At 50.8% G+C, this 24,827-nt stretch overlaps 2 protein-coding genes across 3 annotated transcripts in view; both read left to right on the top strand.

Moving 5' to 3' along the window:
- The window catches only part of CACNA1G (calcium voltage-gated channel subunit alpha1 G), an 80,935-nt gene extending 73,334 nt beyond the window's left edge, over positions 1 to 7,601 (top strand). The window contains exons 36-37 of the mRNA XM_042832988.1: positions 2,293 to 2,462; positions 6,075 to 7,601. Of these exons, the coding sequence (XP_042688922.1) occupies positions 2,293 to 2,462; positions 6,075 to 6,929 (1,025 nt within the window). The 3' untranslated portion in view covers positions 6,930 to 7,601. The remainder of the gene's footprint in view (positions 1 to 2,292; positions 2,463 to 6,074) is intronic.
- Positions 7,602 to 15,760: 8,159 nt separating this feature from the next.
- ABCC3 (ATP binding cassette subfamily C member 3) overlaps positions 15,761 to 24,827 on the top strand; it is a 42,694-nt gene continuing 33,627 nt past the window's right edge. Inside the window, exon 1 of one of the 2 annotated variants that reach the window (XM_042832866.1) lies at positions 15,761 to 15,867. In XM_042832866.1, the coding sequence (XP_042688800.1) occupies positions 15,838 to 15,867 (30 nt within the window). In that variant the 5' untranslated portion in view covers positions 15,761 to 15,837. The remainder of the gene's footprint in view (positions 15,868 to 24,827) is intronic. The other variant, XM_042832865.1, reaches the window with a different exon arrangement.

Below are 24,827 nucleotides of genomic sequence, written 5' to 3'. Positions count from 1 at the left end.
TGGGGCTCTGCACCGTGGTGCAATGGGGTTCTCTGAGCTCGGGGATACCAAGGTGGGCTCTGTTTCCTGTCTGTGTGTCCGGACCTGTGGAGCGGCCCTGCAGAGCTCGCAGAGCTGTAGGATGGCTGAGCTTGTCGGCTGCTGCCTAAGCTCCATCTGCCTCCTTTGGGCAGAAGCTCCTGCAGAGCGATACGTCTGTGTGCTTGTTTGCTGCAGTGCCTGTTGCAGCAGGCTCTGAAAGCTCTGTGCAGGAGTTCTGTGAAAGAAGGGAAGATGGTGTCTCTCAGTGCCTGCAAAACAAACTTAAACGTGCTGAACAGAGAGAGATCTCGGTGGGTGGGGGTGCGTAGGATCGTCCTTGTCGGGCTGTGGGGTTGGGATGCACGCCTCGGAGACAAGCTGAGGTGTTCTTAGGTGCAGCGTGCTGCAGGCACCGAGGGCTCTGTGTGCACCTGCGCCTGCAGCTGCCTCTCATCGCCGCACCTCCAGCTGTGGGGCTGCCCCCCAGTGCCGCACGGCTGCCTCCTGCGCTCAGCTTTGCTCCTGGGAGGCCGTTGTTCCACGCGTTTGTCGCAGATAAGGCAGAGAAGTTTTTACAAGTAGCGTCATTGGAAAGCCTGAGAGCAGAACATCAGTTCAGCCCTGTTCAGAATGCTGGGAGATTTGAGCAGATTAGAAATAAGATGTTGAAATTTGCATAGTAATAAGAACTCGGATGAATAGCGGCTGTTGAACAGAATGAAAGCAGAAAGAAAATGTGGATGCGATGGAGGAAGCTGAATCTGGAGTTGTGAGGAATCACTGCCACAACACACAGTTCTCAAGGTCAAGGGCTGTCCTCTGAGGAATCTGTCTGTTCATAATGCAAAAGTTGAGGCTGAAATCCTGGTCAAATCCCACTGAAAGCAAGAGTGGAGCTCCTGTACCTTTGGTGGAGCCGGCATGTATGGCTCTCTGTGACAGCCAAGAAATCACAGTCCCTGGCCATACAGAAAATCCTGTTTGCTGCAGAAAGAGTTCCTAGTGCTGCGCTACTGACCCTTAATTTGGACACGTTCGTCCTGTCTAGAGCAAGAATTATGTCAAGAACAAAAAGGGGGTAATTTCTGGGTCCCATTTCAAGGCAGCACTTCTCAGTTCCACCAGGCTCCCTGAGCAGCCCCGGCTTGCTGAGGTAGGCATTGCTCCCTGGAGCACCACTGGAAAAACGGTACCACATAGGAGAAGCGTTTTGGAAAGGTAAAGCTGACATCTGTCTTGTTCACAACTCTGCCGAGCAGTCAAAGCTTCTGCATTTTTCTCCTGCTGGTGAAATTCCAGTTGCCTGGATGGCGCCGAAGTGCTCCGAGTTGGGTACGGTGCCCAAATCTTGGCACGTGCACCTCGTCCTGTTCCCTCTGCAATGTCACCGCTGCTGGGACAGGGCAGGTCACCCCACCTGTTCACTGTCTGTAATATTGCAAAGTGCTGTGAAGACAGCAAAAGGTGCCAGTCGCCTCTAATAAATCACCGCAACCGAGCCACAATATTTCAAGCTGAGAAAGGTTTTGTTGTCAGAAACACTGGCGCTCGCAGGAGGTATTTGTTTGAATACTCCTTCGTAATGGGGCTGTTGTTCTGGGAAAGATTCCAGGACAAATGAGATTCTCTGGGATTCGGTCCAGGTTAAATGAATTGTTTTGAAAAATGTTGAGGCTGTGGGGGGGAGCTCGCAGAGCTTCAGACCTTTCAGAAGAAGCAGCAAGCAACCAACGAGGGTCAGAAGGAGGCCACACAGTGCCCGTTTCCTTCTCCAGGGCTGCGCTGCAAAGCCAGCCTTGCTTGCTGCCAGGTCACTTTGCTGCCATGTGAGTCCCAGCATCTGTGTGGTGTTGGGATCAGTGCAGGCACACTCTGCGTGCGCTCTGGTTTGGGGACATCCTTTCCAGAACCTCTCAGGGGCACATCCCTGCAGGGCTGAGATGTGCGGGTGCCTGCAGTCGTTGGCCCTCGCAGGGATGTGGATGTTGCCATTCCAGATGAACTTCTAGTTCATCATCTCCTGTTCTTTACGGGAGCTGGTCCCAGCTGGATCGGGGGAAAACGCCAAGAAAAATGAAATAATAGACTATTTTGGAATAACTTATTAATAGGTGGGAGTTTTTTCCAACCATGGAGAGCTGCTTGTTGAATTGAGCGCTCCTACTGCGCCTGTCTCTGGGGTGCAAAGGGGTTTCCTCCGACAGGACCCTGAGACAGGGCAGCAGTCACAGGGGGACGCGTCACATTCCTCTCTTTTCTTCCTCCTGCAAGGTTCAAAGGCGTCGGTGCAGTCGCAGCCAGCAGACACCAGCTCTCTCCTGCAAATTCCAAAAGACCATTTCCACCACGTGAGAGCTCGCGATCCATTGGTCAGGGAGGGAAAAGCCCCGGCGGCCGCCCCCATGCACTCCCCTTCTGCAGAGAGGCTGCTCCGCAGGCAGGTAAGCAGAACCAGGGCCACCAACTTGCTTGGGTTTTGTACTGCTGTGTTTCCAGGTTACCCACGCTTTAAATTCATGAAGGGTTCACAGAGAAACCTCAGGAGAACTGTAATTCTCCTGCAGAAATAACGAAAAGGTTGATGGGTTTTGATGTGAAAGCCATCCAGGAGCCTCCAAAGGATGTGAGCACTGTGCAGCATCTCCTCTGGCAACGTGCCTGAAGGTTCCCCGCAATGTTTGCACTTCATTTCTTTGGGTCTCTTCATAACTGCAGCCAAACGCTCCCCAGGGCCTTGTTGGGGTTAAGGAACTAATTCTTCACTGCTGTGATGTTCTCAGTGCTTGGAAGGACACGGTGACTGCAGGCTCCATCCCAGGCTGCCCTTCCTCTCACTCCTCTCAATTCTTGAAAGGGGGAAATTGCTTACAGGGCACCTCACTGCGTGCAAAGCCACCATGGAAAGCACGTTGTATTTACAGCAAGAATTGGAAATTAGGATCCTTTCAAATCTCCTACGTGCTTTTGAAAAGGTTGAGTATATGCAAAACAGAACTTGTTCTATTTTGTAACTGGTTTTATCTCGGTTATTTTGCCTGGCATTGATTTAAGTTCTGATTCAACCAAAGATCTGAGAGATGTAATCGCAGATTCCAGTCTGCCTGATTGGAAACACGACTTTAAATTCGTCCTTTTTAGTGGAGTACTTAAACTTGTGCTTCACTCTCACATTTTAAAGCACATTTCATTGTGCTGTTGGTGCATCTGATCCCCATGGTCTGCTTTCTTCAAGAGTTTTGTGTCCTATTTCATCTGCACAGAATACATCAGTTTGATTTTTTCAAAAATATCTTCTTTACTGCGTGAAAATGTTCCCACTTCTTTCATCTTTTAATCAACATTGACAAATTAGACAGTTGATTCATTAAGCTCTAAAAATGAATGCAGAGTACCAAGATTAACAATTACATTAGTCTGCAATGCTAAATTGACATAAGAAATTCCTAGCATGTCTTCTTTGCGGAGGGCTGGCCAGCTCCCCCAGTCACTGCTAATAGGGAAACTAATTGATGTCATGATTCCAGTTCATAACCACTCTCTCTTGCTTTCTAATGAATAACAGACCCATCTTTTTCAATTGATCTCTCTAGAATAAATTACCCTGTTAGCCATCTCTCTCGGCCTAATTTTGTTCACTTTTCTGAAGGCTTCTCCTTCTAAACCCCTTCATACATTTAAATCAATTTATGCCCCTCCCTCCTCTTCCTGCTCGTGCAGTGGCATCAGCACGCTCTTGGAGTGACCTTTCAGGAAGAAAAAAGCTTTGGGCTGGTGAGCTTCGGATAGGGAACTTTGGGTGGTGAGCAGGCAGGTCTGTGGGCCATCCGCATCCCCTGAACACCAGTAAGCTGTTGCCTTGTGCTTGCTCTCGTGTAGCACCATTAATAGGAGTAGAATAGTAGTGGGTTCTGGCCACAGACTTGATTTCTGTTGGAGTTAGTTGTGATCTAGGTGGCCGTGCATCGTGAAACTTTGTCTCTGAAGAAGCAAACTCTCTTTGCTGTTCACAGCAGTTGTGATGCTCAGATGCTCCCGCTTGGCTCCTGTTGCTGCCCACACTGATGTGCTGCTGGCACATCCCTGTAGCTCAAGCCAGCAATGCAGTTTGATTTGCAGTACCCATTTTTCCTTATTGTTACTTACACTGCATGTAATTCTGATTTTCATTTCTTTTTTCTTTTTCTCTCCTCTCCCTTCCCTGTTGTCCCCTCTCCTGTCCTAAATTTGTGCTTAGATAAATCTTGTCCACCACATCCCTGGTCCGTGCACTTTCCTCCACCACTGACACGTGTGTTTCACCTCCCTTCCCCTCCAGCGTGCTGTAGGGTGGACAGTCCCCCCAGTAACACTCCATTTAGACTGGAATGTTTGGCAATTAGCAATGCACGCACAGACGAAGCTGTGAGATGCTTTGGGTGAACACAGAGCCAAGCTCCCGCAAGGAACGTGCTCCTTGGCACTGCTCAGATGCTGTTCTCCAGGGAAATTCTACCTGAACCTAAAACTACATTGATTTTCTGGCTCCAGGACTGCGTGCCCGTGGTGTAACCTCACTGGGGGTGGACGCACCATTGGGATGGCATAGGGTCCTTCTGTCGTGGAACAAACCAATAAGACATTTCCACCAACAGTTACTGCTAACAGCTGCCACAGAGGCTGTAGGGACAGAAAGAACCGGCACTGCCCTTTGTGCGCAACACAGGTTGGTGTACAAGCAAAAGTAATGACAAGAATTACTTTTTGCAGCCGTGTTCTGCTTTTTGGTGCTCTGTTTCCCTTCCCAGGATGTGAATGTGATTCCTGCCCCCAAACACTCCTTAACTCTGTTGGCTTCGAGGAGTGCAGAATGAGCTCCGCTCTCAGGTGTGGTTGGTTACCAGCGTGAGGCTGTGAAACTGTGACTAGAAGGGATTGTTAGCTGGCATTGGACAAAGTGATTTGGCATATTGAATGTTCTCTCACAGACAACAAAGGAAGGCACTGCGCAGGTGTGAGAGCAGTGCTGCTGTGTGCACGTATGTCTGTGCTGCAGCTGAGGAGAGCTTTGCCTGAACAGAGATCATTTGGCTCAAGCAGTCCTCATGGGACAGCTTTTATAAAAATCCTGAGATCGTTTTGGGGGCAATTTGTCACAAAAGCACTCCTTAAAATGAGGAATTTCATCTCCTTGCACTCCTCTAAAGGGCTGAGACCAGCTGGAGGCATTTCCTCCAAATTTCTTGATGAAGATTTTAATCTTTAAGATAATTTAAGAATCATCTCAAACCGAGACACTGCCTTTAAGGGCCGGTTAATGGGGCTGATTTATAATCCTTTTTGGCAAGGGATGCAGTGCAGAGGAACTGCAAAGCCTTCAAGCCACGCCGTAGGCACTCTTGGCCAGCAAGCACCGATGTTGCATATGGCTCAAAACAACCAAGTTAAAATGTGCCTTAGGAAGTCTGGGCTGTCAGAATAGGTAGAAGTAACTACAGATGCCCTAGTCCAGCTTCTGCAGCTCTCTTCAAGCTCCCCTGTCTAAGGTGGTGCAGAGTTGTGGTGCCTGCACGGGACAAAGCTGTCCCAAAGGTGGACTTGTGCTGCCACCTGGGGTGGGCACAGACGTGGCTGCTCTGGTGTTGGTGGCTCTGGGGATCTTGCTCCATGCCCTCAGCATCGCCTGAGCTGGAGAAAGGAATGCACAGGTTCCCTTGCACATCTTCCCTCTCCCACTCCTGTTTGTGCCCCTAAGATTTCAAAGGAGTTTGCCATAGACCCTCATCCTTTGGATAACCAGGATGCTGGTAGGTTTGGCTGGGGGCATTCTGTTTTGCAGTCCTGCATCCTTCCAGGGGAAAGATGAAGGTCAACCACTTATGAAGAATAAAGGGCCAAAATCTGCTGTCTCTTGCACAGGGATAAGCCCACATATCACTGTAGGAACCAGCGGGTCCACACTGGGGTATCTCCAGCAGAGCTGCATGCCCTGTGAATGCTGTGCCTTGCCTGTACTAATCTTTGTTTGGTCTGTCTCTCCCATCTGGCAACTCCCCTCCTCCCGACACTCTGTGCAGATGGCCATAAGGAACGACTCTTCGGACAGCAAGGAGAACCTCCCCGCCGAGCTGAGTGAGCTCCCCGACCCCGATATCCCCAGCACGCCCCAGGAGGAGTCACCAGCTGCTCCGACCCCCTCAGAAGGAGAAGATTTGGCTGCGTGGAGCCGGGCAAGCATTCACACACAGCAGCATTCCCACAATCAATATAACGTTTCAAAGCAGGCACCAGCATCGTGTGCTCGTGCGGACTCTTATCAGGAGACGCCTGGAGACTCAGTGGACCAAGAAGTGTCTGAAACAAACAGCTCCTCGGAGCCCTTCCCTTCTGAAACTTGCACAGCCTCGAGTGCCTGTTCAGAGGCACAGCCTCTCACTCCTAAGAGGAGCATTGGCAATACCGGCAGTGTTACGTTGAAGGACCTGAAGAAATACCACAGTGTTGACACCCAAGGTCTTCTAAAAAAACCACCCTCTTGGTTGGATGATCAAAGGAGACATTCGATAGAAATCTGCTCCATGGAAAACAGCCCTGAGCACCATTCCACATCTAGCTCCTCTGGCTTCATAAGTCAAGTGGTAAGTGAAATGGAAGGCTTGCAAGGAACTCGGCAGAAGAAAAAACTGAGTCCTCCGTGTATATCTATAGACCCACCCAGCGAACAAGGCTTGCTGCCCAGAGGACCTCACAGCATCTCACCTGCCGGAGGAGACACCTGCCTGAGGCGGCGCGCTCCGTCCTGCGATTCCAAGGACTCGATGGATATTGGGGATTCGTTGCTTCCAGACAGCATGTCAGCATCTCCTACCCCAAAGAAAGACTTGTTGACACTTCCTAGCTTTTCCTTTGATCAGAAGGAGATGGAGCCCTGAGTTACTTTTCTGTTGGTGCCAAATGTTTTCTTCCTGTCATGTAATAGAAAAACAAATCAGAAAAAAGGAAAACAAACGAAAAAAGAACTGTATTCCAAAATGGCACTGGGTAAAATATTTCCAAAGAAGGATTAAAGAACCAGCTGGTTAAAGGAGGGGTTAACCTATATCACGCTTACTTAAGCATACGTTCTGCTTAGGTAAAAGCAATACAATGTGCAGAATCTATATGTATATTATATTTTATTAAATTAATTGAATCTAGTATTGCGAGATGTAGTACATTTTGTGACTAAAGACTCGTTTGATTTTCCTCTATTTTATGTGTCTCAGAATATTTCTGAGATCAAGTGGGTTTATATGAACATTTTAACCTTAAAAATATATATTTGATCCCTTCTCTTTTTTTTCTTTTGTTTCGTTTGGGTTTCATTTTGTTTTGCAAAGCACAAAATGTAGCCAATTAGTGCATTACGGAGGAAACGTATCCTACAGTCAGCAGTAAATAAGAATTATTTAATGTAATTTATTTTTCCCCTTGGACTCGAGTCATTTTCTGGAGAACACAAAAATGCGGTAGCGTTCTTTTCTGACAAAATGAATTCCCACTCTTGCATAAAATCGGCATCCAGAGGAAAAGCAAGTGCACGAAGCAGGAGCGTGCAGCGCCGAGGGCTGGGAGCGCAGAGCCGGCCGAGCTGCAGGCGGGAGCTGCGCGGTGCTGACTTGGAATGGGCTGTTTTGGAGTTCTGGATCGTCTGCGGGTGACTCACGGCATCACATCCGTGATCATCGGTGATGGTTTTGCTGTCTGCCTCGGGAAGCCAGCACAGCTGCCTGCAGGGCCTGCTCAGCAGCGCGGTGTCTCGGGCTGTTTCTGCAGTGCAGCCCGTTGCCCCACTGCCCTGCTGAGAGCCGTGCTGAGGTCCTTAAGTCATTGTTTGAAATTGCTGTTGAACAGAAGGGAGGCCTGCTGCAGTTGGCAAGTTGTCTTACAGAGCGCGTGTGAGGAGGTCTTGTCGGTACCAAAATGTTTGTTGGTTTTCAGCAGAAGTTTTTCCTGTCACTGCTGGAGTTAATTCACGTGAAGAACCTGATGGAAGTTTTATTTCCACCCTAGTGAAGTCCGTAAGCAGCAACTTTGTGCTGCAAAGCGTGCGGAAATGGAAGCCTTCATAGTCCTTCATGTGTCCTTCATAGCCCTCCTTAGTGTCAGCCACCTCCAAGCGGTCCGTTCTGTGCTGCTGGCAGAGCCAGAAGCCATGGGGATGCTGGGGACGCCCTGTGTGCCTCAGCCCGCTGCTCACAGGGCTGACAGGAGGCAGACGTGGAGCTGAGAGGACTCCCCAGATGGGGGTGAGGTGTGGGCTAAACAGGGCCTCGGAGGCACGGCTGTCAGTATGCAACCAGCTGCAGCCCTCGCAGGGAGACTTTGTTAGCTTCTCTCCTTGAACCCGCACAAGCCTGTGTTGGGTTTGAGCTCCTTTAGTCCCACCTGAGGAACTTTCCTCCGCAAGCACCGTCTGCGCCCCATAGAACGCAGGGCTGCGTGCTCAGCATGCTGTGCTGCAGGCAGGGCCACAGCCGGGTTGGTTCCCCTGTGTGCTGTGAGCCCAAACCCACCGGTGCCCAGCCCAGAGCAGAGCCCGTTTGGGGCGGTGACTTCAAACAAACCTTTCCTCAGTTCTTCCCCAGCTCACATTTAAGGAAACAATAAAATTACAGTGCGCTAAGCCTGGGAAATATTCTTAATCCCTTTTTGGTCTTACGCTCCTAATGAGCACAGCCTTTTCCTTTCGCATTTGCTGAATAATTTGGGAAAATACGACATTGCTGACCCCATTCCTTAACCATCGCTGCGGCACAAAGCGCTGAAGTGACGTTGATCCAAGCGTTCGGCCCCAAGCACAGCAGCACCCAAAGGCTGCTCTCTTGTCCAGCTTTGGGCTTTCGCCCCCTGACGCGGTTTGTGTGAGCAGCAAAAAGTTCACATTGCACGTGAATATTCAGCAAAGACCAGCCGATAAAAATGCCGCATGGTGACGCGTTCAGGAAAGGAGATCTGTGTAAAATAGTTTGTTTTCTAAAGCAGACGCGTTTTTTCTAGGCGCCCTTTTGAAAAACAGACTCCGATGTACTGCAGTGTGTGCAATAATCTTAAGAGAATTTTAAATACCTGCGGGGGGGTTTTATAGAATTTGACTTTTTTTAAACAAAATGTACAAAATCCACAGGAATTCCGTAGGACGGTTCTGTTGATAGATTTTTTTATATTTTTGTAGAAATCTATAGAGAAATTGTTAAAAGCCTGCGTAGCATCTTGGGAACAGGAGCAGCTCCATCTCTGCTTCCCCTTCCATAACCCTGGAGCCGGACCTGCTGTAGCGCAGCGCAGAGCTGCGTCCAGGCCGCGGTTATCTGCACTAACCCAGCCGAGGTTTGTGGTATCGCAGTGCCGTTCCTGTCACTCCATGAACCTCCCACCCCCAGAGCTCAGCCCGTGCCGGGGGCACAGCAGTCGCGTCGCTATCAGCTCCTTCAAGCACACCAGCACTTTATACTGTGGATTTACTGTAGGCAGACGGGAGGACGGCGTTCTGCCACTGCCAGGCTGACATGGGAGGAAGCAGAGACTGCGGATGTGTGTGGAGCAATGCCGATTCCAGTTTTGCAGCCCCTTGCACATAGGACTGACTTTTCTAGCTCGGTTCCAGGCCGTTGGTATTGCAGGTGTTTTGGAGGAGGGTGAAGAAAACGCTGTTTTTGACTTCTGTGGATTGCACTCAGCACAAGGCGTGTTCAAGGAAAAAGTGTTACGGTTGTAAATTAGGCTAAGCCCCAGTCTCCCCTTTTCTGCCCCTCTGGCTCTAATAACCCATGTACACTATTACACCAGGTGACTAGAGTAGGCACGGCACCGTTGCAACGTCTGTAACAACCTAGTGTATATGATAGAACTTTGTATTTACTAGTTAATATATTGTTATACTGTATCAGGTATAGAGGCCAAGACGAGGTCTGATGGTCAGGGCAACAAAAGGTGGTATTCGTGGGCAAAATCGGGTTCAAAAGTTCCTTTTTACAAAAAGAAAAAAAAGACAAAAAATGAGTGTAAATCTTTACAAATGACAAAAACAAATGTGTCCTATTAAAAGCTTTTGAAAAGAAAATAAACGTGCACTTCCTTTTGTCGTTGTTGTTGATGATGATGATGTTGTTCTGTGGCATTTGGACCCATCAAATTTCTGGCAATGATTTACCTGTGGGTGCTGCACGGCAGCTGCAGACATGAAGTTGAAGGCAGCGTTTGCAGCCTGACGCACAGCAGGCTCTGCTCCATCGCTCCTGCAGTGATTTGGGCTCCTTGCAAAGCAGGAGGTGCTGGTGCCACCCAGGAGCTGCAGGGCGGCACCCGGACATCACTGGGGCTCCAGCAGAACAGTTTGGCCCTAAACCTGTTTGGGCTCTGCAGGGAAGGAGGCAAGGAGCTGGGGCCTGCAGAGGGACAAACCCCGTGCCCAGCAGCTCCAGTGCCCACATGGTCACAAGAGGGATGAATTTATCCCTTTAACAAAGGGAAACAGTGGAGCTGTGCAAACTCCCGTGCGCAGCAGTGCAGAGCGGGGCCGGGAGGTGAGCTGTGTGCCCGGTGCTGTGCTGACCCCCAGCAGTGGGGCTGGGCTGTAAAGCAGTGGGAGCCCTTGGCTGCTCTCCGTGCACAGGTGAGGTGGGAGGAAATCAAAGTTTCCTTGTTGGGAGAGTTAAAATCTCCTATTCCTAATGCAGGGTTTCAGAGGATCTTTGGAGAGGAATTCTTTTACTGTTTTTCTGAATATTCCCTATGAGAAACTTTCTCGCTGATCTGTGCTTGTGGGTTTCAGAGGGCTCCCACCCTGGCACTTGCAGACATGCTCCCAAGTTGCCAGAGCCTGGGCACGGCGTTTTGCTGCTGTTTGGTGAGCAGGCTGTGCACTGCACGGAGCCGGGCTGTGCCTCGTGTGGTGGTGGCTGCATCCTGGGGAGCAGCGCTTAAAATGAATATTTGTCTGGCTCAGACCCTGCAGCAAAGCCAGTCTGGCCGCTGTCCTCCTTTCTGGAAGCAGTGTGTGCTCTGCCAAGCCCCGTCAGCATCTGCATGAGAAATGCAGGTTCTGTCTCTCAGGTGTTCAGAGACACAAACCAAGACACACCAACGATCTCAGACGCAGTCTGTACTCGTACGAGCACCTGAAAAAGAAAGAAAGAAAAAAACAGGTAGGAAAAAAAGCATTTGGAAGCCACGCGCCCGGAACCCTTCCGTCACCGCCCGCCCGGGGCCACGGGGGGGCGGCGCGAGGCGGCGCTCTGCTGCCACCTAGCGGGCACGGCCGCGGCTGCCGGCTCTGCTGCCCGGGAGCCCCTTCTTTCCCAGCTCGGTATCGCAGAAGCGCAATTTAAAAAGTAAAAAGAAGTGCTTTTATTTCAGCAGGGTTTTATTTCATCGGAGTTTTCCAGCCTCTGCACGGATAACCACTTCCCAGGGCAAGAGGAGAGGAAGGACGTCTCGCCTTGCCGCGCTGCCCAAGCCAGACTGATGCGCAGGGCCAGCGAGACGGCAGCGCCTCGTGGGTCGACCCCGGGGCCCCCCGAGCAGCGGCCGAGCGGCAGGAGCGGGGCGCGGGGCTCGACAGGACGCTCGCTGCTGGCCGGCTGTGCTGCTTTGCCCGTCATTTGATGGCGGCGCCGGCGCTGGGCTGGCTGCGGGCCGAGGCTGCACCTGAGCTCCGGTTGCGGCTGATGGGTTCGGGCCGTTCTCCGGTACGGTCGGTCACTGCCTCGCGGGGGTTTCCGCCTGTGAGGATTATTGGAGCTTAAGGGTGGGTTTTCCTGTTGTCCTACAGCCGCATGCTATGCCTGGAGATGTTTACAGCGCTGTAATAACACAACACCCTCTGGCGTTTTCTATTGTTGCTTAAATCACTGGGTGATACGATTGGACGGCTCTCAAGGTCCCGAATAGAGAATATTTCCATATGCATTTAATACTGCAAATGATGCAGCTAAAGACCCCTGCAGCTCCAGCTGGAAAAATGGAAATGATGGTTAAACCTCTGATGACATGCTGTACAAACAGTTACTTTATGGAAACCAAAGGCAGATCCCAGCTGTTGTGGGGCAGATCAGGAAGGAGTTAACATGGAACCGTTCCACAAAGCAAAGAGCTGCAGTGGATGGAGTGCAGAGCGGAGAGCAGAGCGGGGCAGGCGGTGCAGATCTGCCAGGTGTCACCATCTCAGCACGGCCAAGGGCTGCTGACAATTCCATTCCTGCACAGCAGGACTCTGTTTGCAGCAGCGTTCCCGCAGCCTCTCTTGTGTCCATTTTGGGGTGAAATTCAGCATTGCTCCAGCCCATGAAAACTAGGAGAGGCTTTGGGGCTGGCCAAGTTGCCAGGGGGAGAGGATAACCTCTGGCAAGTGTGTTTGGGGGCTGGGGTAGGACAGTTTGTGTCTTGGTGGCAATAAGCCCACATGCTGTTTGTCTGGGTTGATTGTTGGTCGCTCTAATCTCCTTCTGCAACCATACCGCCCACAAACTGAGGTGTGCTCGCCTGTCACTGGCTTGATTAATCTCTTTGCTCACTTAAAACTATGTGAAATTACCTAAGAGGTGACAGGGTGACAAACTGCATTCAGAGTTCAGCTGCTTCCGGCTAGAGCAGCTCCAGGAGCATTGCGGGGGGAGCTGGGTGGTTGCCAGCATGCCTGGCTTCTTCTGCTCATCACTTGCAGCGTGCAATGCAGGAGCGCTCGTGTAAGAGGGAAAGATGGTTTTACATGTGGCATCCTGGAAGAGTCACACGTGCACCTCTTCTCTCTGAACAGAACCTTGATGCCCTGACCCACCTCACCCCAGAGCTAACAGGAGGGTTTTTCAATGCAATTTGAGGCCACGTGAGGTGTGCTCCCCACTCCTGTGCTGGCTCCCCAGGGAAGGGCCACCTCTGACTCCAGCCAGGGGAACGCCAACGGCCTTTTGTGTAAAGAAACCCAAGATCTCCTCATGAGGTGTTGACTTTAAACAGAGTTTATTGTAAATCCCCATTATTCTGCCCTTCCAGGCAGAGAATTGAGGTGGCATTCAGAGTCAAGAAACTGCAAAACTGCAACTTCCAGAGCTCATCCCTCCCCAGCACTACGTCCTTTATACTCATTTCTTTGAGAAAAGATCACGCTTCCTTTTGCTTTTAGGGCTTTGCAACTCAGAACGAGATGAGGGTTTGCAGAGATGCAGGCGCTGCATTTACACAAGCAGCTTTGCTCCCAGGTTCCCTTCTTTCCTGCCCCCAGCAATCAGCCAGCTTTATAGCCTCTAGGTGTGCCTCTTAGGGCCTTTGTGATTGCACTGGCTGAGCTCCTGCCCTACAAGTTAGCAGGTGAAAAGTGCTTTTAGCATGCAGCTGCCATGGCAAGGAGGATGCAAATACATTTATGAATGAGCTCAGATCTGATCTTGCCACTCCCAGGAATAACTGTACAGTGAGAAGAGGTGAGTTCGTGACCTCCATGATATTCACACAGAAGTGCCATTTCATACTCACAGCCAGTTTGAACTCTGGGGAATGTCACACGAGTGATGATGTACTCAAGGTACATCTGCCTTCCTTCCCATCACCAAAAGGAAACAGAACACAGTGAGCTGCCTGCAACCGTGCTTCAGCCTCTGCTTTGCTTCTAAGCCTATCCCTATCTCTTCTTGCTGAAAGTTTAATGTTTCTTTCATTTCTGCCTTTTCTTTTTTTTGCCAGGCTGCCCCTGGAAGTCCATAACTGCCTTGCAAAGTCAGCGCCAGGCCGCAGGGTCTGTCCTGAAGGGCCCAGGGTCTGGCAGGTGCGGTGCTCACCAGAACCACCCTGCTTAGCAGCACGAGCTGCTGCTGAAGGCAGAGGCTGCCACTGTGAACAGGGACACCAGGCAAGAGGCAGGTTGGCTGGGGCCCCTTCATTTTGAATCCTACAAGACCCAGGGCAAAACCTACCACAGCTCCTTTCTCTGTATGCGGTGGAGGAATTCCACTGAGTCAGTATCTTAATTAGGGATTAATGCATGTAGCACATATCAATGAGCTGTAAAGTATGCTGTTAAAATGAACCTCTCCCCTCCTGTACACAATGCCTACAATGGCTGTTCCTGCAGTACCTTTGTACCTGTGACATCCCATAATGCTAAAGCCGATCTTAATTCCGGGCAGGCTTTTAAGCTCCCCGCACTGTGGGGCCGTGGTTTCAGGAAGCACAGAGGACCTCCCATCTGTACTGCCTTTCCTTTGAACTTCCCTTGGTGCAATTCTGAGTGCTGAACAAAAGTTTCAGTGTAAGGTTTGCAAGGAGAATGCGGTGTCCTGGGCAGATCCTGCTCACACAGCCACCCAGGGCTCCTCTCACACTCCTTCGGAGGGCTGGGACGCGGTTGGGATGATCAGCTTTTATCTGTCTGAGATCTTCAGTCTTACAGGCAACCATCTGAGAAGCTAACGGTGGGCAAGACCTTCCTCCAGTAATAAGGACAGTGATTCCTACAGCAATTAGAACTGCGTCCCTCGGCTTCATCACAGACACGGCTGTGGCAGACGCTCAGCACTGCTGATAGAAGCACATTGCTGCCTGCAGTGCTTTGCTGCGTCTTTGGTGGTCCAGGAAAAAAAAAAAAAAAAGAGGAAAAAAAAGAGCAGAATGTTTTGCTAAGAGAGGAAAAGACTTGGAGATGCAGCATTCATGGGTTTTCCATCTCTCCCCTCTGCTGAGAGGTTTTGATGCTGCACTCTGCTTCGTGGCTCTTCCCTACGGATGCTGGAACTCTTCAGCAGTTGGTGAGGGCAGCGTGTTTCGGGCAGCACGGTGATGTTGGGCAGATGCTGCAGCTCAAAGCTCACATACAGCCAGTGCTGGGTGGCCACTCATGCTGAAGTCCTGCCCAAGAGGAAAGCAAACAGTGCTCACGCATCAGGAGGAAGTAAAAAGCAGCTTGTGTCCAAGGTGCACTGCAAAATCATCTGGTTACGCATGCATGCAAAATGTATTGACTGGAAGCTTTTATAACAGGTCTGTGCCACTGGTTTAATCTCACGTCTCAGAGGATGCAGTCAGCGTGTAGGAAGTGGATGGAGATAGATGCTGGAGTGGCCGGGCTTACGTGTAGTCTGAGAGCCCTTAACTCCTGATCTGTGGTGCTGGGGGACACAGTCAGTGGGGGTGGGTTTGGGGGGGTCTCGGTGTCCTTGCCGGTCATTTCCAGCCGTAGCAATTCTATGGTCGGGATACTCGAGGGAAGTGAAGGCTGCAGCCAGGCAGGAAAAAAACAAAACTAAAACAAAGGGAACCGAGGCCAGCATCTGAGATCCCACCGCCCGGCACCGCGCACCCTCGGCCCCGGAGCTGCGCCGCGCCGCGCCGGGCAGCGCGGCTGGAGGCGGCCTCAGATCGGCCCTGGGGCTCCCGCACTGCGGGCGGAGAGCCGAGCAGCCGCAACACATCAACGGCAGCTGGAGGGGGCGGGCGGACAGCAGGGAAACCCCAGAGCCGGGCAGGCAGCGGGTTGACTTCGGTGCTCTGCCGCGAGAGAGCCGGCAACGGGCCGCCCCGGGAGCGGCTGAGAGGCGCTGCCAAGCGGAGTTCCGCCCTCCAGGGGGGCCTCGGCCGCCCCGCACGGCATGGGGGGCAGCGCGCAGCCCGGGGCGGCCCCGCGGAGGCGGTGCGAGCGGAGCTCCGCGGGACGAGGGCGGCGTGGTGCCTCTCGCCGCCGGGAGGAACGGGGCGGGGCGGGGCGGGCAAGGAGCTCCCAGCCCCCGGCCGGCAACGCCCGCTCCCGCTGCCTGGCGCGGCCCAGAGGAGGTTCCGTTCCATTCCGTTCCATTCCGCTCCGCCGCAGCCATGGAAGCGTTCTGCGGGTCCCGCTTCTGGGTAAGCAGCGCGGTGCCGCCCGTCCCGCTCCCTTTGAAGGAGAAGTCGGTCGGGCGCTCCGCTGCGGGTCCCCCCCGATGTGCCGGCTCCGCACGCACCGAGCCGCGCTTTGTTCTGCCCAGGGTGGTCGCGGGCCGCGGAGGCGCTGGGAAGGCGACGGGCCGGCAGCGCTGCATGGGGCTGTGAGCGGCGTGCGGGACGGTGCGCGGGGCGAGCGGAAGTTTTACGGGAACTTTACGGGAACTTTACGGGAGCTTTACAGGAGCACTACAGGAGCTGCCGCTCCGCTTCTCGCCGCCCCTCCCCGCTCTGCGGGCTGCTTTTCCCCGCACGGACTTTTTGAGTGAAGTCCGAATGAATGAAGGATGGCTGATGATGGACGCGTGTGGTCACTGCGAGGAAGCTGTTGCAGAGCAGCTCTCACAGCTGGCTGCGGGTCCTGCTGCGGAGCTTTGCCTCCACAGAACTCGTCCTCGCTCCAGATCTGTCTCAAAGTTACTTTTGAATTGCCTTAAGCCCATTGGTTTGGTTTTTGTTCCATCTCAGGTTTGCTTTCAAGCGCTTCACGCACTCACTGGTACACGCGGTGGGTACGGGTGAGCTTGCTCAAACAAGTCTTATTTTCCTCTCACTTTTACTGTACACACAGAGCAGGAACGAGCGCAGGCAGACTGCTGCTTGCTGCTGCCGGCTGCCGCAGGAGCTCCTCTCACCTTCACGTGGGGCTGTGCTGGCGCTGCTGCTGCATCCTGAGCCCTCCAGCCAGCTCCTGCTGTGCTCATGCAAAGCGTTCCTGCAGCTGTGCAGTGTATGGAGATGTCATTCTGCTCTTCGTGCAGCAGTTCCGTGGTACCCTGTGCTGAGCTGAGCTGTCTCATGCTGTCCTCAGGGCAGTACCTCCTCTGGGACGTTGCCAGATGCTAGATGTTTGATGCTAGATTTGCAGGAAGTGATGGAAAGGTAATGTGCCCTGAGGCACATGGGGGACTTCCTTTGGGGAGCACTGCTCACCGACTGCAGAATTTGTCCCTTCAGCACTCGCTGTAGGAGCGCAGTCACACTTCACTGGGTTTTGGCAGTGTTCAGCTTGTCTTGTAATCTCAGGGCTGGGTGGGACTGTTCTGGCTATGTTTTCCCCATCATTGCTGCATCCAAGTCCAACAGCAGCTTGAGATGCAACAGGATGTGTTGTGTTCTTTTGACAAAATATTCTGGTTGCTGTGAGCTTTCAGCTCAATGTGATTCCGTGCCGCGAAGACGCAGTCCTTTATTCCAGTTACTCCTGCAATAGAAACACGTTTCAGCCAGGTTACCTTTTGATTTATCACCATCTTAGTCTGTGTACCTGGATTTTGGGCTGTAGGGAAGAGTCCTATCCAAGGACAGAGGTCAGACTTGTTGCTGGTGCCTCGCAGTGCAGTGTTTGACATTAATTACAGCACGGTGAGCTGGTGCTGAATAATGGGCAGAATGCTCATAAATTTAGACGTTGCTGTATCTGCTTGAAGAGGGCAGAGGCGACGAAAGGCACTTATTGTGCGTGTGTGCTGAGGGTGTTCAGCCTTGTGGTGCAGATCAGGACTGATAAAACATGAATCAGTAATAATGTTTGCTTTTTCATGGCTGGTGAACTTAGGTTCTTTCCCCATATTTTGACCAGTTGACTTTGGGTGTTTTTGGAAGCTGAGTAATGTACTGATGTCAATTTTGAACCTGTTTAGAGCAAGAGGAAACTTGATCTTCTGATTCAAACATTTATTTGTTTTGAAGTTTAAACTCTCTGTGACAGTGTTCTATTGAGGGGAGGTCAGGATCAAAACCAAACAGCTCAGAATTAGCCCACAGAGATGTTTAGGTTGAGCTCAATCAGCCTTTAACAGAAATTGATTGATCTCGGCATGTTGGGCTTACCAGAAGTGTTAAGGATTCAGGGCCTTCTGCAAGGCGGGGGTTTTTGCTGGGAATGTGAGGGTTGGCTTTTGTGCTTGCACAGAGGCAAAATAATTTCCTGTTCAACCCAATTTGGAAATAAGAAACTGCAGAAAACACTGTAGGTCATAATAGAAGTGCCTTCTAGCTACTGCTTCACCTGTTGAACATGCAGTCAGCAAGTCACCAACACAAATCCAGGCTATTCCACGTATGAAAGAAACAACTAGAACTTCATTTACACCGTGGGCGATCTCGTCACACTTAGAAATGCTCGATATTCTTCAGTTAAGCATCTGCAGTTAATGGTTAATATTTCCTGGCAATGTTCCCGTTCTGAATGCTGTTGGGAAGAGGTGCGTGTGATAGCGTCCTATTTGCTGTTGTCCACAATTGCCTCCTGTTTTATTGTGTCACACACTCACTGCTGGAATGCTGGGGCGATTAGCGTGGCGCAGATCTGTCCTGCAGAAGCAGACACTGCAGAGTTACTCACCTTCATGCTTACGTACGACGTGAGCGGTTCCTCTCAGAGGTGAATGCAGTGCTCTCTTAAGGAGAATTCCGTTGGAAATGTGAATTTTGGCCAAGGAAGCAACACGAGCTTAGAAAACCAGATTGCTTTCCTTTGTAAAGGCGCGCTGCCTGGCTGTGGCTCTGAGGCTGCGGGTGCGAAATGGTTGTGTGAGTGTTGTGAGGGCAAAGCGCTCGGTGCTGTGCGGTGCTCAGGGGTTGCTGCAATGATGGGCTGCATGAACACTGCAGTCTGCGCCCAGGCTGGAACAGCAGCTTCTGTCCTTTGTTTTTATCAGCATAAAGAGGAAATGGGAGCACAAAGCGATGCGGTGCCTCAAGTGAGAGGCCGTGCCTTGTGGTCGCTGACAGTGAGGTCCGGGCCCCTTTGGCCCTGCTTGGCCCACAGCTCCCAGCCTCCCCAGCTGTGCGTGTGCCTTGCCCTCCTGACAGGCGTCTGTCCCACGAGAAGTGCTGTCTCATTCTTCATCCACAGACTCTTGAGTAATTCTACAGGAAATTGCAGCAATTTTCTAAAGTAAACAACACCTCCAAATTGCCTGCTATATGGGAGCACAGGCACCCCATCAACCCCTGGGTTTGCGTACAGTCCTTTGGTCTGAGTCATTCTATGACATTTTGGAGGGTTTGGGCTGCAGGTCGTGCTGCTCCCTGGAAATGCAGCTCCCCTGGCTCAAAGCACTGCACTTCTCCTCTCTGCCTGGTTTCCCTCCTTGCTTCCTCGTGTGCCACGCTTAAATGTGGGTTTTTTCCTCTTTTTTTTATTTCAAGATGACTTAGGGTAGGTGTGGGAGGAGAAAAATGCTTCTTTCAAGGGAGATGCCAAAAAAGTACTGCTTGGAACACATGCATAACTTCATTTTAAAAAATAAGAAAAAACCCCACCAAACATTTTGTTGTGTGGCCCTGAATGAATATTAAAACATGGCATTTCAGTTCTTCTGTTGCAGTATCAGCGAGGCTGGTTGCAGCAGCAGCAGGTGAGAGGACTTGGCAGCAGGGCAGCCTGGTCCACAGCAGCTCTTCTTTATCTGTCAGCTTCTCCTGCCGTGCTGTAATGAGCAACAGCATTTATAGATCCTTCAAGGTGTTACAGATCTCCACGTGATCGTTGTTTACTGTACCCACTTTGAGATAACAGAGTCCCACTTACATAAACCACAAACTGTCACATCAGTTATCTGTGTTCTGTCTTGTACTACCTGAGAGATTCAAATAGGTAACTGGAGTGGTCTCTTCAGGCACCTGGTCTGTGAAGTTACTCTTACTGAGGGTGGTTCTGCTGGTAGCATCCTGAATTCTTCATCCTGAAAAAGCAATTAAGCACTCAAACTTAAATCCTCAAAGGGTGTTAGGATTCTTGATCTGACTTGGAACAAAGGATTGGGCATCTAATTCTGCAGTGTTAACAGCAGTATAAATATTTGTCCTTAGATCTGGAGTGTTAGCAAGGAGCTGTTATCCTTCTCTGTAAAGGACAGGCTGTCTTCAAATCTGTCTGGAAAGACGAAGTCTGCGTTTGGAACTTGTGAGCAAAACAGCACCAGTGAAAGCTGCCAATGTCAATAATTTATGGCATCCTTCAATGGCAGTGTCAATTAATGAAGCTCATGAGAGTGACATTCATTTCAGTACAGTGTGTAAATGTGATTGCTCGTGTTTTTATAGGAAATCAGTATTTGCCATTTTCTTCAAAGCAGCATGCTGGCAGGTCAGGCAGTCTGCCTGCGTTGTGGGCAGTGCTTCCCAAAGGCTTTTTGGACAGCAGGCGCTGCCTCTCCTTCCTTCCCTCGTGCTTCTTGGAGCGTGGGGCAGGAAAAGCAGAGGATGCCTTGAGGGGGAGCAGGTGCTGTGGGGCTGGGAGCCTGCTGGAGGTTGGTGAGGGCTCCTTGTGCTTGGGCTGCGACTTGAGCCCCGCAGGGGGACTCGGTGCCTGTAGCAGATCCCGAGGTCCAGTAGGTTCTTCAGCTTTCAGCCCAGCTGCTCCTCCCTGGTGGCAGTTCTGCAGTGATGTGGCCAGCAGATGAGCAGGCAGAGGAGTCCAGGGCTTGGGAGCTGCATGGGAGTGAGAGCTGGGACAAAGTATGGCTTTCTGAGGAGATCCTTGGAGTGGAGCTGCTTTAATGATTGCGGTTAAGAGTCTAAAGCATTTCAGGATGGGGCTCTCCCACCTGCTGTACAAATTGCTATGCCGCTGAAGATCCCTTTCCCTTCTACGTGCGTTTGTAATATATTAAAATGAAAAGGCTCTTACTGTTTAAAATGTAATTAAAAAAAAACAAAACCCTCATTTGAGAAACCTATGGAATGGTTAATATTTTTCCAGTGAGCTCATGGCCGTTTGTCTCCCGGCAGGGCTGTGGGTTGACGGGCCATTACCCATCACGTTATAGCAGAGCGGGCAGGCAGCCAGCAGTCTGCCAGGGGACACATCTGTGTGCCAGGCTGGCAGCGCTGTGCCTGGAGCTGGCAGCTCGTCCCCTGGTGCCTGGGGCAGCCGTGGCACAGGAAGGCTGGGATCCTCGGTGGTGACAACGCGTGCTGGTGTCACGAGGCTTTGAACCGGAGCGCGGTGGGGAATGACGGAAGGGGAGGACAACAAATATTTCACAGGAGTTGTTTCCAATTGCAAAGTCATTCTGTTTCAGAAGCAATTCATTTTTCTTCTCTGAGCTTTTTGAGAGCACAGAAACGCATTTGATGCTTACGCAATTAAACAATGCGTGGTCATCATTTCTTGCTCAGCCCCTCTCCTTTTGACCCCAGCTGACTGATGGCTCCTGGAATTCCCCCCTCCTGTTACTAGTGTAGTTTTCTTCCTTTTTTGTTTTGCTCTTTTAGTACATTTGGAAACGTGGGGAAGACAAAGCAAAAAATTCTCCGTGTTCTGGATGTTGGTTTCTATTGCAGAGAGGGGAATGAGAGCAGAACAAAAAGCATTTAGAAACTTTGGGCTTTTGTCTCCTCTGAAAAAGCAGGATGTCTTCTGGAGAAACAAATTAACCAATATTAAGCTGTCTAATGGAAATTTGGTACTGGTACAATGCTATTTTATCTGTATTTTTTTCCTTTTTTTTCCTCCCACCCCAGTGCAGAGATGGTTCCCCTTGCTTACATGTTGGTGACTTCCAAAAATTTGCTTTCCAGATGGAAGCTCTGTGTGGCCCTGTGCAGCCCTGCCTCTGTGGGATATTTGCAGTGCATTTCCTGGGAGCATTTTGCAGTGGAGCCGCTGCTGCCTCACAGCAGTTCTTTACCATCGGTGCTCCTCTTCCAGTCAGCACTTGCTGGGCGGATTCACTCACAGGATGTTTGTACAGATCGTGGATAAACACAGTTCTTTCAGAAATATGGGATTTACAAGTGTTGAAAATCAAGTGTTAAACTTTATGCTCACATTGTTTAGCTGGTATTGGGTGGAAGCTGTGCGTGCCATTCGTTGGGCAAGAGCAGCATTCCAGGAGGGCTCTGCCTCGCCTCTGGTTTCTGTGATGGGCATTTCCCTGCTCCACACTCACCTGATCCCATCTTTTATTTTCTCTTTGGATTTTTTGGCTTCGCAGCACTGATGGGCAACCTCCCCTTAAAGGAGAAGGGAAGAGAAACCAGTCGGAAGGGTGTGAGCAGCGTTTCCTCACCGTGGTGCCACACGTGGCAGTGGTGCTGCACTAGCATGGATAGATATTGCAATGTTTTGTAAACAAAAAAAAGCCCTTCCTGGTTATTGCAGTACTGCTTAACCCTCACTGCTTTCAGCCCCAGGCAGAATTGCTCCAGTGTTGCAGTGAAGAACATCCTTACCTTGTGCCCCGTTTGAAAAGGAAAAAAGGTTTGTGTGGCACATGAAGGAGTTGAGCTGTGCAACAGCTGCTTCGGACGAACAAAGCGTTCACTCTTTCTGTGCATAAGGGTGAAACTGTTCCTTTGGAGAAGTAAATGGATAATCTTGCTCTGAAAAGACTGTTTGAAACTGGCAGCCTTGCACAGAAGTGGAGCAGGGAGCTTGCTTGCGTCTGTGCTCTCAAGTGAGGACTGAGGATCTTAGCAGCAAGGACCAAAGAGAGGGGTGGATAACAGCTGGAAGTGGGAGGGGAGGCAGCAGGGCTGAGAGAGCACACACACACAGCCTGTGCTGTGGCTGAGCATGAGCCCTGGTAATTCTGCTGTGTTTGGAGCAGGCCTTGTGCTGGGGAGGAGGCCATCGGGGTTCCTCTGCCAGGCTGTGCAGGTGGGACTCACGGGTGGGATGTGGAGGGCAGGGAGACTTGTCTGCGTCGGAGTTCTCACCGTCAGTCACTTCTGCAAGAGGCACCATTTCATCTTTATTTGCTGCAGGGAAGAGTTTCAGTTATTCATTTCCATTTGCCTGCGTATCTTTGCAGTCAGCTTTCCAATCTCCTTTTTAATCTTAAATAACCTTCCGACCAGCGATAAGCAGCAGACAATCAGTGGCACGACACGTGTTAACCTTGTGTGTGGTGTGAATGACATCAGCACGGCAGCCTTCACCTTCCCATCAGATAAAGAACGAATTTGTGTTTTCCCTCACTTCTGCAGTTCTTCCTGCTATATAGAATTCTTGGAAAAAAACACAGATTATTTTTTCCGCTCAGTGAAGATAACTGTTTGGGTACAGAAGGTGGAAGCCTTCCCAAGGGCTGGAAGCTCTCTGTTGTGAGCTGTGTGAGCAGCAGGACCGCGGCAGCAGCTGAGGGCTGGCATAAACCTGTGTAAGGCACTATGATTTTACTCTTCTCTGGTCAGTAGGAGCTGGTTTGGTCTTAAAACCAGGACCAGAGCCACTACTTGTCTTCGTCTTAGTATCACTGTTGGAGCTTGGGAAAGGGATGGGCAGAAATCTCTCTGCTTCTGTTTTTCAGCCTGGCTTTAGGTGGTTTGTTCCTCTCTTTCTTTGAAGCCTGTAAGGGGTGATGTGCAAGAAGCCCAAGATATATTGCTTTGTTCCGTTCTTTCCCTTGTAGGCATTATCAGTTTTAAGAATGGTTTTTTCAAGAGTGGTGTTCTTTTCCAGAGGGGAAAGCGTAAGAGGAAATACTAAGCACTAGAGCAGATTTAATGTTGCTCAGAACTTTCCCTGTTGAATACTGTCCTTTAAATTGAGGTTAAGGGTTTAGCTGGTCATCTGCACGTCAGCCCGGCTGCACAGAGGTCACACTTACACAGGGACTGTGGCTGGAGCTGTGGGTACGATGGAGGGCTGCTGCAAGGGCTGTGTAAGTGCTGTTCTTAACTGATCAGCAGAATGCTCTACTGATGATAGCTTTCTGGCCCCAGGAGACCCCTGACCTGCTGGGAAGCTGTATCGAGGACCTCTAATCTTGCAGCACAGAGCTGTGAGCTGAGGAGTCGCGTGTCTAATGTGCTGAAGTTGGATAGCAACTCTTTCAGCAGCAAACCTGAAGAAAGCCCTGCAACGCAGCAGCACACAGTGGGGGTTCCTGCCTGCAGGCAGGGCTGGCTGCCATCAGCATCTCACCTGTTCTGCTTACTGGGGCAGAGTGCAGGACAGGCAAAGGCAGGGGAGGGCAGGAGCTGGAATGGCAGGAGTCCCAGAGCTGGTCCCCTTGGCCCCCACTGCTGGTGTTTGTTCTCCAGGGTGGAGTCCTATAACCCGACTGCTGATTGAAGGGTATTTAGCAACGTTTAACTGGTTTGTCAGGATAGATGGCCTTGAAACTTCATGTCATGTCCCGACCCAGTGTGTGGCTTCAGGTTGGAGTGGCTGCTGGAGTGTTGGAGCATACGCTTCTGGAGCACTGATTTACAGCAGCTCCATGAGAGCAGCTCCAGCTTGGTAAGAAAGGCAGTTTTCAAATTCCCAGATTAAAAAAAGACAATAACTCAGCAGAGCCCCTGCGGTGTGGAGCATACGTGGCAGCCTCGTCCTCAGCAGTCCGGGCTTGGGAGCAAGTGATTTGTATGGAACTCTGCTACTGCAGTGCTTTAGGCACCGTCCCCTGCCAGAGCCCCCGGGAGAACAGGAGCGGAGCAGCAGCGTGCAGCTCCCTGCCCTGCACTCAGTACCTCCTCGCCCGCGCAGGATCTGGGGCAGCCGTGGGGCCAGCTGTGCTTCCGTGTGCTTTTGAATGGGCTCCTCTTTCGTTCCTGGGGATAATTCAGCTGAATTTTCAAGTCTGAATTTTTATTTATTTATTTTTAACGACAGAATTTTTGTTTCCTGGCCACTTGTATTTTTACGCTCAACAATTCAAGTCCTTTGCCTAGTTTAAGTAAGAGTTAATGCAAGCCTTAAAGTGGCTTGGCAGCCGTGCAGTCTGTGTCTCAGATACAATAGCCAGCTTGTGTTCAGCCTGGAGTTAATGGACATCTGGGGCAGTTTCTCAGTGGCTGTCAGACAGAAAACCATTTCTGAGCATTCTGGTCCGATAGGAAAGGTTTAAATTAAGAGTGCTTTCTTTTTCTTTTCTTTTCTTTTCTTTTCTTTTCTTTTCTTTTCTTTTCTTTTCTTTTCTTTT

The sequence above is a fragment of the Centrocercus urophasianus genome, unplaced genomic scaffold (assembly GCF_019232065.1).
Source record: "Centrocercus urophasianus isolate 14NV4802_14NV808 unplaced genomic scaffold, USGS_Curo_1.0 seq_40, whole genome shotgun sequence".
Classification (NCBI taxonomy): Eukaryota; Metazoa; Chordata; class Aves; order Galliformes; family Phasianidae; genus Centrocercus; species Centrocercus urophasianus.
This window is presented reverse-complemented; position numbering and strand designations above follow the sequence as displayed.